The sequence below is a fragment of the Choristoneura fumiferana genome, chromosome 27, assembly GCF_025370935.1.
Source record: "Choristoneura fumiferana chromosome 27, NRCan_CFum_1, whole genome shotgun sequence".
NCBI lineage: Eukaryota > Metazoa > Arthropoda > Insecta > Lepidoptera > Tortricidae > Choristoneura > Choristoneura fumiferana.
Window position 1 is genome coordinate 7122748 of NC_133498.1, and position 13882 is coordinate 7136629.

The 13882-nt window shown below is 37.0% G+C and overlaps 1 protein-coding gene across 1 annotated transcript; it reads left to right on the forward strand.

Moving 5' to 3' along the window:
• The first annotated feature begins 7470 nt into the window (after positions 1–7470).
• On the forward strand, positions 7471–12743 carry LOC141443642 (uncharacterized). Its single transcript, XM_074108988.1, has 3 exons — positions 7471–7577; positions 7756–8144; positions 11121–12743. The coding sequence occupies exons 2-3, from the start codon at positions 7763–7765 to the stop codon at positions 11213–11215; spliced, it is 477 nt and encodes a 158-aa protein (XP_073965089.1). The 5' UTR covers positions 7471–7577; positions 7756–7762; the 3' UTR covers positions 11216–12743.
• Positions 12744–13882: the final 1139 nt, after the last annotated feature.

Genomic DNA, 13882 nt, shown 5'->3' on the forward strand with positions numbered 1-13882 from the left:
CACTTGTCATGCTCGTAAATTCGTGTTTATGCTATCTAGGTGACATAAAATGACTTTTTATGCTCTAGTGCATAAAATAAAATCTTTCTAAGACCAACTTAAGACCAAGGTAATCAGGTTCAACAGCAAGGAACAAAAAAAATCTACAGATCTATTTTTTAGATAATTTATATAAAACTAAAAAATCATTCAAATCAATCATAATAAATCAGTAAAATAAAAAAATTAATTATTATAATAATGCATAAAAAATTAAAGTACATAGAAAGTGAATCATTGTTTCCACTGTTGCTATTACAATTTCCTCTCATTGGAGTGAAAAGCTGTGTAAAACTCGAGCATTAAACCCATTTTCCCCTCGACGTGTCTATCTACCTTGCCATATCGGCACGAGTGGTAAAATGGCTTGTTCTATGCTCGTTGTACAATCTACTATTTCTACTTAGTTTTACCGGTGGCATTACTTGTGTTCTACACAGTTCTTAAAGTTCTTGAAATTCTTAAAAATACATAGTGGTTTACAATTTGCGTTGTTATAGAATGTTAGCTAATTAATATTAACAAAAAAAAAACATTTATTTCGGGCAACATGGCCCATACAATAAATACCTTGGACTAACATACATAATAATATATAATGTTGCAGACATTAATTTAGACTTAGCGCATAATTTTTACAAATTTTACATTCATATCATACAACCCAAGGGCCCCCTCTAAGGTACCTACAAGCCGACTGTTATTCGCAACTGTATATTTGGGTCAATCAACTATTTTACCAACACTTTGGCGTCTCCTGCGATACCAAAATTGTCTCCGGGCGTTACCAAAAAATCTTACTTCTAACAAGATATTTCACGTTTAATAGGTTAAACTTGTGTTGGATGGCATGTATTCATGTACACCATGTATTAAATTACAGAAAAAACATGTTTACTCACAAAAACCTGCAATTGTTTGAAAAATGTCGCGGACGGATTAGTGTTGGTAAAAAAGTTGATTGGTCCATTTGCATGATTGACTGTAGTAGGAACTGTTCATGCCAGCCTATGTAGTGTTGTATTCCCAACTCTACAACCAAGTTGGATCGTTTTGACAGTTTATTTAACAAAATTATTACTTTAGGGTAGTTTCAACCGCACCTGTCACAAATTATTAAATAATTGAGGTAGGTGTTGATTTTGTATTGGTTTAAGGAGTCTTAAGAGGCTGAAAAGGCTTGATTCTATGGTCAGTAGTTTTGTTGGAGTAATTAAAAAATATTTCTTCACTTTCCTTTCATCTCACCATCCATCAAGATGGCTTGAATTTGAATTTTTTATTAATCTGGTGAAATCCAGGCGGGTTTTGGCTACAAATGGCCTAGAGCCCTATATTTTATTTCACCAAACTGTGAATAGTGTCCCCTCGTCTTCCATCGCCTCGCTTCACTGTCACTCCACTTTGTGTCGGTTTTTCGGGCGTGAGTCAAAGGAGAGAGGAAAGTAGACCTAACTGGCAACTTAATAAATCTCGAGTGTGGATGGCTAGCACTCCACTTAAAATTTTATAGGAGGTGCTTATCTGCAAGTCCGCAAGGATCTCCACTATCATCTTATTTACTAATTCTGCGGTTTAGGATCAATCCTAGCACTGTTGTTTGCTAATTTCTGTGGGTCACTGTTATTGTTTTGTATGAATTAGATGTAGATTTTAGAAATATTGATACAATAAGATATCACTTCCGCGAAAATTCTAATCTCTGTGGTCTCTATGTCTGTTTTATGAGCACAGGCGGCTTATAACCGACTAGCTTTGCTTGTGTCTTCATCTGCCAATAATTCACTTATCAATATTACGCGGGAACCATGTAATTTTCCAGGATAAAAATTATCCTATGTATGTCCTTCCGTGGGTCTCAAAACTCTAAACTATTTTCATACCAAATTTCATCCTAAATCGGTTTGAAGGTTTAAGCATGAAGAGGTAACAGATATATAGATTGACAAAGATACTTTCGCATGTATAATATGAACTAGCTTATGCCCGCGACTCTGACTGCGACAAAACCTGCTGGAATTTTGTAGTTTTCCAGAGGTAAAACTATCCTATATGGTTATTTTCAACCTGGACTTGAACAGAAAGCCCACCTTGAACTGAGGGATTGATTCGAAACATGTCTAGCATATATCGAATATTGATGCTAGATAACATTGTTATAGTATATTCTAAATCCTAGCGCAAAATATTGTTTAAAATCGTCTGAAATTTTTCAATAAAACAGATCTAGGCTTCAAAAGAAATTTTAAAAAGTACTCATCTGTCTTATTAATTTAAATACTTATATTAAAAACAAATATACATTGTATGGAAATGGAACACTTGTGATAACTTGGCTTAAGACTATAATAAATGAGTTATTTGGTACAAACTACGAGCGATGGCGATTTTTTTTTAATTGCATTTAGTTAGCTGATGACAAGGCTTTATCATTAGATTATGCATTAAAATTTTCCTCTTTTTTATCAAGAAAATACATAATTGTTTTTGTTTAACAAGCGTTATTGATTATTTAACGGTTTAAAACTATACCCTCCTAACGCCCAGTCCTTTATAAAGGACTTATTGTAATTTTTTTTTTAATCAAACTATCATACCTCTAAATGACAAAAAAGTTTGATGTTCATAAATCAAAAAATTGACTTGGGCGTTAGGAGGTTATATTAAAGTTCAATCGAATGAGAAAAATAACCGTAACAGATAAATTGTTAAAAAATGTTCCACTGCACGCTACAAATGTGGCTTAATTGCAATCTAACTCTAACATTGCATCCGATATTAGAAAATCGAAGTTCGTATCGTACCGTCCCTCTCACTCTCGTATTAAATAGCATAAGTGTCAGAGGGACGGAACGACACGAACTTCTAATTTCGTAGTAGCCCCTACGCACGCAAAAGCAATACAATGAGTTAAGCACAGAGTCACGCAGGAGCTATATAGACACACATGCTCAGTTTCTTTGCGCGACAGAATCTGGAATGTGGAAATTCGCCGAAGAACTAGTCACCGACATAGATTATAGAATATGTAAGCTGAAGTAGTAATGGCGCACATCCTTTGAATAAGAGAACGTTGGAGAAGAAAGGTTCTCGAGTGTAAATCTCAAACCAGAAGACTGGCAAGCGGGCAGCATCAGACAACAAATTGCAGATAGCAAGTTGGCAATTCAACTATGAATAAATAAAACCATTTATTCCAGGCATCTTGCCCCATACAATGGACAATGGTCGTCTTCCGGCTCATAGTGATGGTGACAATGCAAATGCCATTACAGATATACCTACGTTTAACGATGTATTAATTACATAGAGCCAGCCAGTGGTGTAGCTATCATACAGTTAGTCGGTGCTGTGCGTGCGTCTTACTCCGATCTGATAAGTCTTGAAGTGCCTTTAAATAACACCAAGAAAGAGGAGATAGGTGTCAGGGGGCACAATTACTTTTTTGCACTGGGTCTTGGCACATATCCATATCTGCGCTCATAAGTTTAAGGTTAATTGAATAATAGCATTATTGCAGTGCCCTTACAGGGTTTGATTCAGTATTTTGTATTGTTTCAAAGCAAATAAATGAGTTTGAGTTGAGTTGAGTTATCTAGATACGCTACTGGTGCTAGCTACAGCGTCAGCTCCGCTCAAAAGGCGCCATAAAAATTTCATTGTGCACTGGAAACTGTAAATTAGCGCTCCTTGCCAACTGGCGCTTAGAGTGACCGCTTCTCTTGATCTACCCTAGCCCGGCCCAGGTCCATCTAGGTCGGCCTAGGTCCGGGGCTGGCGCGGGTGCACTGCGCGGGCGCACGCCTGTGGGTGCAGATAAAGGTAAAATCCTATGCACGCGACGCGCGCAGTTAGCGCTGCTCATACTATTTTTCAACAAACGTCCATCCGCTCCGTGCAAGCGTCAGCTAGAGTAGGCCCTAAAGCTTGAAACGGACTGAGAGCGATGGCGGAGCGGTGCGGCGTAGCGCGACGGCGGCGGCGGTTGTAATATTCGAGCTAACATGAAAGAGTTCGCATAGTGAATTTTCAGTGATTTAAAAACAGACTTGATAAGTAGTTTGAAGATAATTACACAAGTGAACAATGATATGCACGCATCAGCTATAAGCTGCCTGCGCAATATCAACATGCCAGCCTATATACGTCCCACTGCTGGGCACAGGCCTCCTCTCAGAACAAGAGGGCTTGTGCCATAGTTCCCACGCGGGCCCAGTGCAGATTGGGAACTTCACACGCGCCATTGAATTGCTTCGCAGGTTTGTGCAGGTTTCCTCACGATGTTTTCTTTCACCGCAAAGCTTGTGGTAAATTTCAAATGTAATTCCGCACATGCATTTCGAAAAACTCAGAGGTGCGAGCCGGGGTTTGAACCCACGACCCTCTGTTTGAGAGGCGATAGGTCAAACCACTAGGCCACCACTAATAATAATAGAATACCACGCCACGCTTATTTCCCGTGCGGTTTCTATGCGGACTCATTCATGTTAGCTCGAATATAACAACCGGTACCGCCTCCGCGCTGCGCCTTTAACATTAACCTCGCGCGCACTCGGCTGAACCCTTATCAGCCCGCTCCCGCTTATCACCGAAACCGCTTCCAAACAACTTACGTGGCTCCACGTTACTAATAAATATCTCAAAGATAACCCATTGCAGTCGATATCTGGCAATAAGACGACAAATTAAACGCGTGTTCAACCATGGCGATGGATAACGAGAATTTGGAAGACTTGGAGAAGATGAACCTGGATGAACTCCTCAAGAGCGGGAATCCGCAGGAGATTCGGAAGAATCTGATGGAGATGCTGGATTCAGCGGATTTGACTGATGAAATGAAGGAGAATTTGAGGAATATGCTGACTGGGAATACGCCGCAAGTGTTGGGAGGCAGCGGGCCCTGGCTCGCTATTGTTTTTGTGCTACTTATATTCTCTGTTATACGTAAGTTTCTATTTTAGCGCCATCTTGTTCACTTGTGTGTGCCACGGACACTTAGTTCAAATCGGGGACGCGTTATATTATTTATTAAATGATTATGATGATGATATCTAAAATAAAATAGGGGGCATGTGACTTGGTAAAACGAAAATACTAATAAACGTAATTCTATACCTACTCGTATAATATAACATTCCTTATCTAATGAATAACCAACAAGAATAAGTTGTAAAACCCCCGACTTTCTTACTTCAAAGTTCAATATCTCAAAAACGGCTGAACCGATTTTGATGAAACATGTCTAAGAACCATCGCTAGAAAACCTGATTTCAAATAAAAAAAACCGCATTCAAATCGGTCCACCCGTTTAAGAGCTACGGTGCCTCAGACAGACACATAGCGGTCAAACTGATAACACCCCGCTTTTTGCGTCGGGGGTTAAAAAAAAGGTTTTTACTAATACAACACAACACTCAACTACTACTTCTTTTCGTTCAATTAAATGTATTAAATACTTAACGCAAAAATCTTCTTGATTTAATTTTACTGAAGAAAACTTAAGTTGGTTTGGTACCCCTTTTTTCTTGACTAGTATAGTATGTACATAGGTGCCCATACTTAACTTCAGGTAAACCGCATACCAGTTTGTCGGCTTTTGTATGAAAAAATAATTGCAATAATTCCTAGCTCAAGTTTCATTAAATGGATTTGCGATATATATTGGACTTTGAAATAAAAATATCGGGCGTTTTTTAAACTTATGATGAGGTGACGGTACTTACAGTACGATTATCTCCACTTTGACAGTCTGCAATTCTACAATGATTGAAATCAAGATTTGGTCATGGCCGCGACGTCTAACTATGTAAAAAGCTTCATAGTAAAAACAAAACAAATAGTAATTTGTTTGAATTTACTTTTAAGAATAAGAATAACTTATTCGCTATTCGCATAAACAGTTTATAGTACACAATTACAAGTTATGACAAAACAAAAAAAAAGCAAGTTTTTGCGAAGTCGCGAAACGGTCCCAGCTCAGCATAGTGGGTGGTTTTGGTTACGATTTAAACCGAGACATCCCGAGTGTCAAAGTGGAAATAATCGTAGTGTACAAACGTTTCGAATACTTTATGAGTTTGTTGCCAATACGGGCCGCTAGAGGCGCTACCAATGTGCCCTTAGTGATCAAAATTTGAGCCGCTAGAATAAGAAACACGTTGTATTAAACTAGTAGGCTAGGATAAATACACTCGCAAGAAAGTGATATAGGTCATTCCTCGGAATATTCGTATTTGTTAGATATGGTATCTGTATTCGAACCTATTGGCCACGTCGCGCGCCGGCCGTTGCGTAAACAATATTTAGATAACACATTGGTATTATTACGTGTTCTCATGGCGATATTGATATTAAATTAAAAACTACCAGCTGACCAGCCACCCCCGGCTTCGCGTTAACCATCAGATTGAAATAGGTACCGAAATTCCTGAATGAACTATAATCAATTACTTTGCTCACCCGCGACCTTACAATAACAACGTACTTATAATGCAACAATATGGACCTCTGTAAAGTAGGTGACCCCTGATTCGATGGATTGTGAATTTTACTAACGTTGCATATTATTTTAACCTGCGGCAAATTTCATGTCTCTAGTCCTAACAGTTGATACGCGCTAAGGTCACATTAGGAAAGTTCATGTAGTTGTTAGTTTTCTTAAATTTTCTGCGTAACTTTTTTTTTCCGTAAGATGTTTACAAAGTATAGAAAACTTAAGAAAAATTATGGATGAAATCCGTAAAGTCGTTCTCAAATTGTGTCGTAACCAAGAGGAATACGGATTATTTTATATAGGCTAGCTTTTGCCTGCAACTTGGTTAACATTAACGATTATAATATATATCATTAACCAATATGCACCGCTGGCTTATAGTTTAGAGGTGAAAAACCTACACGCTTGTCAACTATTGCATTAGTGCAATCAGATACATTGTAAGCGACATTTTACTGTTTGGACATACGCCAGATACAAATAGACAGGCAGAGAGTTATAACAAGTGTGTTGCAATGGCCAGTGCAGTAGCTGTTCCTATTTGCATCCAGTTCTATTACAATTCAGTTCTCTCTACTCACCAATGTTAACGTATATTCTCAAAAAATACCACATTATTCTAAAAGAGTAGTTTTCTGGTGTAAAATGTAACATATAAGTAAGCAATCATTTAAAGTTTTGAAACCCTAGACAAGCTAATACAAGGTATTTTGGTAATTATTTAAGACATTGGTTTGACAGGTTTTGTGTTGAAAACAACGTTAAATAATTTGACTAGTTGATAAAAAATACAATACAAAATGCTAAAAGATAAAACGACAATAATAATATCCCGATAGGTTATAAATTTATCGTTCGAAACCTAGAACTTGTTGAACTTGTTGTTGTGCTGTATCGTATCGTATCGTATCGTATCGCGTGTTTTCAATTCTTATCTCTATTAAACGTAATAAGTCTGAAATAATGTTGCACCCAGTATTAAATAAATCAGTGTCCTTTGATAATTTATTAGTTTATCTAAAGGTGTCGACTTGATTACACTCCGGTGAGTTATCTCTTATAAATAACAATAATTTTATTAAACAAAACTTTCATGACTACTTCATTCAGTTGCAAAGATTATACAAATAAATTAAAATGAACGCAGCCATTACTGTTTAAACTGAACGCTTCGTAAAATAAATTTAAAAACAAACTAATGACATTTAATTCCCGCCAAAAAGCATCAAGATGGCCGACGAAGCAATGGAGGTCGACGCGCCAAAACTCAACATCGCGACTGTAATCGGCGAAAAACTGACCGAATCTATAAGGAACTTGGATGTGTTGTCCATGATTAAAAAGATGATTGAACAAGTACCGGAAGACGAGGAAGCAGAAGGCGTCCAGAAGAAACTAAAGGACGTTATAGAGCAATACAACGCCATGAGTGAAGAGGAAAGAGAAGAATTTGCTAGTAAAATGAAAGAAGCTTTGGCTAGTAAGCTTGCTCTGAAGCTTCAAGACTCTAATGCTTTTGATATGAGCGGTCTAGAGACCGCTATTCAAGATGCCATTAGATTCCATGTTATGTTGATCGGTGGAGGCATTATACTGTTCGTGATACTATTAGGTATGTTTACAGTCGCCTGCGATTTCGTTGTTTTCTCAAAGATTAAAAATAAAGGAACGTTTCCTTTGAGTAAATTCTTATCTTCAGTATTGAGAGGTAGCTACAAAACACACACATAGCTAGGAAAGATTTGGCACCGATTCTTCTTTTTTTTTTCGAAAGGACTGTTGCTGTTAGCCTGAGATGGCTTTTATAGCTTACTGGAAATAGGGAATCGATTATTATTATTTAAGTTTTCAGGCAGGCAGTTGCAAGCAACTGATAGGTGCCTGTATCCAGCTGTTCCTTGTTCAAGTATTCTTTGTACTGTTAATGTGTTGGTCCAACCGGTTCTAAAATTGATTCACATTCAGTGTTGAGACTACATTTTCTGGTAGTTTGTTCCATGTCTTGACCACTCTGATTACTTTAGAATACCAGTCAAAAACCCACGAATTTTCTGTTTCGTTCGACCGAATGTTCGGTCGGTATCTAGTTTAATTATTACTATTCCGTCCCATTTCTGGGCAAATGCCTCCTCGATACTTCACTGCACACAAGAGCCAGTCCTATAGTCCTCTAGTCTAGTTTAAATCTTAGTAAAAAGCAAATGAAAAATCTAACTGTGTTGTTTCGCCCTTTATCTTCATTTGATATCAACATAGATAATAACTGAAATATTATAAGACTTCACATTACAACGACACGTCTTTCCGGGGACCAATCAAGCTGATTACCTATCACTTTATCTAGTGCTCGATAGCATCTTCATTTTTTGCTTTGATTATTAAACAAGACTTTAGTTTGTAATTTAAACATTTAAAGCACAAAACACAGATACTTAGTTCAGAAGTCAATCTCCTGTATGTACTTCACTTTTCATACCTACGCTCGGCGGTCGCTCTAAGGTTGTCAACTATGGCTAATGCACCAAAAAACTATCGTGGTAGTGGCACTCGTATCTAGTTGTTTGATTTATTGTTGAGAATGAAACGGGAAGAAAGGAAGTATAAATTAATAGCTAAAATATTTTAATTTTAATGTCATTGTTTGTATTATAAATTTGTCACAGAAAATATCTTGCGACGGTTTCGTTATTGACGAAATTCACGATTATTTAATTTAAACAAGCGTCCACTGAATAGTAATAATAACTTTTTTTTGTTGCTCCATTATTGCACAAAAAAGTTCACAGACGCGTGTCTCAAGCGGATGGCACTCGCGCGGTCGCACTGGTCCCAACCGTTCTGAGATATCGTGTCCGTGAGCAGTGTCTATGTGTGCGTTTTTCGAGCACACTTGTATAAAGATTGATTTCTGAACTATCTGTGTTTTGTGTTTAAAGTGTCATAATTTAAAACTTTTATTTGCCGGAAACAATTTAAAACTGTCGATTCTGGTTTTATTGGAATAATCTTCTGTTTCACCATTCATTGATTAAATTTAACTGACTGATAAATGTGATGCTGTCTCTGTTTGTTTTGTTTGAATAGACGGAGACGGCATTACATTTATCCGTCAGTTAAAATTAATCTATGGGTGGTGTAACAGCCCCTTAGTCCGTCATAAAATATTGGACATTGGAGTATTTCTCAAAAAGCTGTCCCGTCGTGAAATTGACAAGAAATCAGTTTTGTCAATAAATTATCAACACTAGACGAGATCATAAAACGTAAACTGCATAACACATCCAAAATTTCTTGACGTCAGGAAAACGTCAAGAAATCCTGTGAGGAAAAAATCGTAATTTTGTTCTACATCCATACTTTCTATTCCATCCAACAACAAAGGTTATCTGACTTTTTATTACCTTTAGCCTTAAAAGAAAAAATAAAAGAGTAAACACAACAAAAACTTACTTTCGTAACGAAATTTTTCTGACACGTCTGACGCCATTAACGCCGGCAGTAGTGTTGGATTAGAACCTACTATTAGGGAGTATCTTTTAACTACTCCAACGGGCCAACGCCATCTACATTTGGGATAATATATTATAATTTTATATTATTAAGTAATTTTTGGCTATTTTTTGGCCTTTGTTACTGTATTTCTACTTCCCAAATATAGATGGTGTTGGCCCGTTGGAGTAGTTAAAAGATACTCCCTAATAGTAGGTTCTAATCCAACACTTCTGCCGGCGTTAATGTCGTCAGTCGTGCGTGTCAGAAAATTTTCGTTACGAAAGAGTAACTTTTTGTTGTGTTTACTCTATTATTTTTTACAAAGAAAGTACCTAATTGATAAAGTGCAGAAACTATTTTACTTATTTTATTTTACAAATAATAATATGGCTTTCATACAAAATGGATATATATCAAACTTTTGATATACATGGTATATATATCGTAAATATCCGATATTTTGATATTTATAATAAATATCGGATATTTTCGTACCCTCCGGAACTTTGCCGTGCTTCATCTTTGTCATTATTCGTTTGATGGACACAAAAAAATACGCGTGTTATAATTTCTGCAAACCTAACTGACGAACTAAATAGTTTGTTTACAAGCTTTTAATTAGTTTCACCTGTCCCGTTGTCTCTCTCTGTAATCAAATCTTGCAAGTTAAATTCGACCAACTTTCCAGTAGTTATTGACTTGAAATTTGGTATACTTATGTCAATTGCGTGACAATACAATAATCTGGTAGTGACATCCTGGCAGTTCGGCTAGGATCGTCTTCGCAGGACGGAACTCTTCAACGGTTAATGGAATCGACTTGAAATTTGGTATGCAAATGTACTTTGGGTGACAATACAAGTGCAGTCGGCAAAAAAAGCTTGTATTAAAAATGGAATTTTTACCAAAAACTTATTTTAACCCAACAAACTACCCAATTTTAGGGCGTTTCGCCACTGTTGGTTGTATGTTCCTTAACATAAATTTTATGTGACAGGTATCCGTAATGCTGTTTATTAAAAAAAAACAGAGACGGAACTCCTCAAAGGAGCGTGAGATTGAATTCATTATTAACGAGATACTTTTCTCTTTCCAGTATTCTTCGGCTACAAACTCTACAAATCGATAAAAGACAAGGAGATTAAAAGAGAAGAGAAAAAGAGAGCCAAGCAGATGAAGAAGAAGAAATGACGAATTAATACGAAAATATGCGCAATTTTGAACTAATTCGGGGCAGCGCCAAGACTTAAATGTTAACCCCTACATTCCTGATTCATATTGAAACATGATTAATATATTTTTTTTAGTGAATACGTTTTTTATTTAATTATGTCCGTGTTGGCGTTGCTCTGAAAAACTTAAGGCTTGTATGTGGACGATATTGTTATATTTTGTACAAAATTGTCGCTTGTTGTTTCCTATTTTAACGAATACGTATTATAAATAAAAAAATAGTTTAATCATTTTATGGGTATATGGGTGCATGTTTGGTTTGCGCTTTTAGTTTCTAGATTACTTTTGACCAGTGGCCGTAATGTCTAACGCACAAATATTCGCTATCGCATTCACTACCTCTATCTACCCTCATATTATACCCTGTGTGACGGAAAGAAATGGTGAAAACGATTGTGATTCCAAAAGTGGTAGACATGAAGCCTCTGGACTTGACCAAACTAAAATAAATGTCGGTCAAATTTTTTATTTTTAATTACTTTTTTAAATATCGACTATTGTACAAGCTAAACGATGAGGCTCTAAGTTAATTGTCTGAAACGATGCATGCGTAGACATATCTATTAACCTGCGAATAAATAATGTCAGGAATTGTAACTGCGTTAGAAAAATGGCCATACGTGTTCTTAGTAGTTAGGCTTAAAAATCGTGTTCTGTTCGTCATCTGACATTGCATCACGCGCGCAAACCTCTGTTTCTGAATTTTAACCAATCAACAAGCTCGTATATTTGCAATCTCAAAAATGATTCGTATTTGAATCATAAGTCGTTTTGGTTTAATGTATGGCTACTTTTTGTGCGGAATTTGTGTTCAGTTATTATTTATTCGTAGCTATTAACTTAACTTTATTGAACTATATTTATCTTTTACATTCCGTAATGTTCATGCATCTTTCAGACATTGTGGTTACTGTTACTATGACTGATATAAATGTATAGACAAATTGTATGTTTCTTATTCTATTTCTTATCCTTTTAGACTTGGTTATTATTGGGCACACTTTATGTCAAATATATATTTTTTACAGTTCAACACGTGTAAAGTCCTTTCCACCCCTCTCGAGCCTCGAGCATGTGGCCGTACCTTTAGCCAATACAGCAACTGTGCCCTATTTCACGAAGCGGTAGTCTTTGTTTAACAGTATGCATTGAAAAGAGACTACCGCTTGAAAATTGTAACTTGTAGTTTCGTGAAATGAAATGAAATGAGCCTGAGTTTCTAGAGTTTATATTGGTCAAAAATGTGCCGAATACGATCACGAACTTCTATATAAAAGAATTTAATTGTTTTCAATGTCTGTTATTCTGCAATTAAACATTTCTGTATTTTTCAAGTCAGACTTAATAGAAATAAACATTATTTACGTAGTTGTCTATTGAATATATGAAATATGCCAATCTAAAGTAGTCTTATTTTTATGGTGAATTTGTTTTTAATATAGTTAAAATGTATTTTGATGTGGTGATAAAGTGAAATGCAAATAAATTGTCGTTTTATTGAGTTTATATTTATGATAGCAAGCAAGCGTATGTACTTAAATGGCAGGTCCGTACAAGTCAACGCACGTAAAAAGAGCTCTGGGTGGCTAGTGGAGGGGATACCTTTTCGCATCTGTCAACTAACAAGTCAATGGCGTGACGGCCGCGCGCGCGCTTCTACGCCCCCTCCCGCGTCCCCCACTGCTCCGCCGCCAATTTTGTCCGTATTTCGCTCACTGCGCAGGTATATCAGCAGGAGCTCTTTTTACGTGCGTTGATTTGTACCGGAAGACGTAACGTGGGCAGGTATGATCCGATGGATGCGGTAACACAGGACCGATTATTGTGGCGTTCTATGAGGGAGGCCTATGTCCAGCAGTGGACGTCTTTCGGCGGATATAGATGCGGATTGGTTTGAAACAAAAAAAGCGATAATCCGTTGACGATTGCCGCAATGAGCCACTAAGAGCTAGTTGATCGAGCAGTTATTTATTCATAGCAAATGTTTAGTCATCGTTTAGCATTTGTTTTTAGGATGAGGAAAAAAGAACGAATGATACTGCGAAGTCGTGTTTTAGAACTGAATGAATAAGCTCGTATTTACTCTCTATTGACTGAATGCCTGCCGACGTACAGTCACCAGCACTAATATCTGTCACAAGTTGACTCACAACAAGCGTGCATACGACTCTATTTCTAGGGCCGGAAGGACGTGTCAGATATTTTTGCACGCTCTGCTGTGGCAGATAGCTGGTGACTGTACTATCGTATTCTCTATCTCTGATTAAGAATGATTAGAATTGTTGGTACAAACTATGGACAAATAATTCATATTAAACTTCATAGTTATTTGAATTTGAGGCGATTGAACGGTTTTCTGCAACTTTTCATTTTATCATACGAAACAGCACCATCTGTTGTCGAGTAGCTATTACTATTTGAATCCTCCTATTCCGCAAGAGAGCGCTGTAAGCTCAGGGCAAGCATCTATTTTGCCTACTCCGCCAAAGATGGCGCCCCCAAAACTACATGGTAAGTTTCTATGTAGAACTATTAGATACTAGAGTTAACCCGTGGCTTCGCACGCGTAAACTATTCGATCTGGTAGTTACAATTAAAATTCCGGGATTATACAAAATTAGTCAG

What these genes read in the sequence shown, in the direction of transcription:
- LOC141443642 (XM_074108988.1), top strand. Translation starts at nt 7,763, where the DNA reads ATGGCCGACGAAGCAATGGAGGTCGACGCGCCAAAACTCAACATCGCG. An exon ending in ACTGTTCGTGATACTATTAG is followed by an intron (nt 8,145 to 11,120) that starts GTATGTTTACAG and finishes TTCTCTTTCCAG; the next exon opens with TATTCTTCGGCTACAAACTC.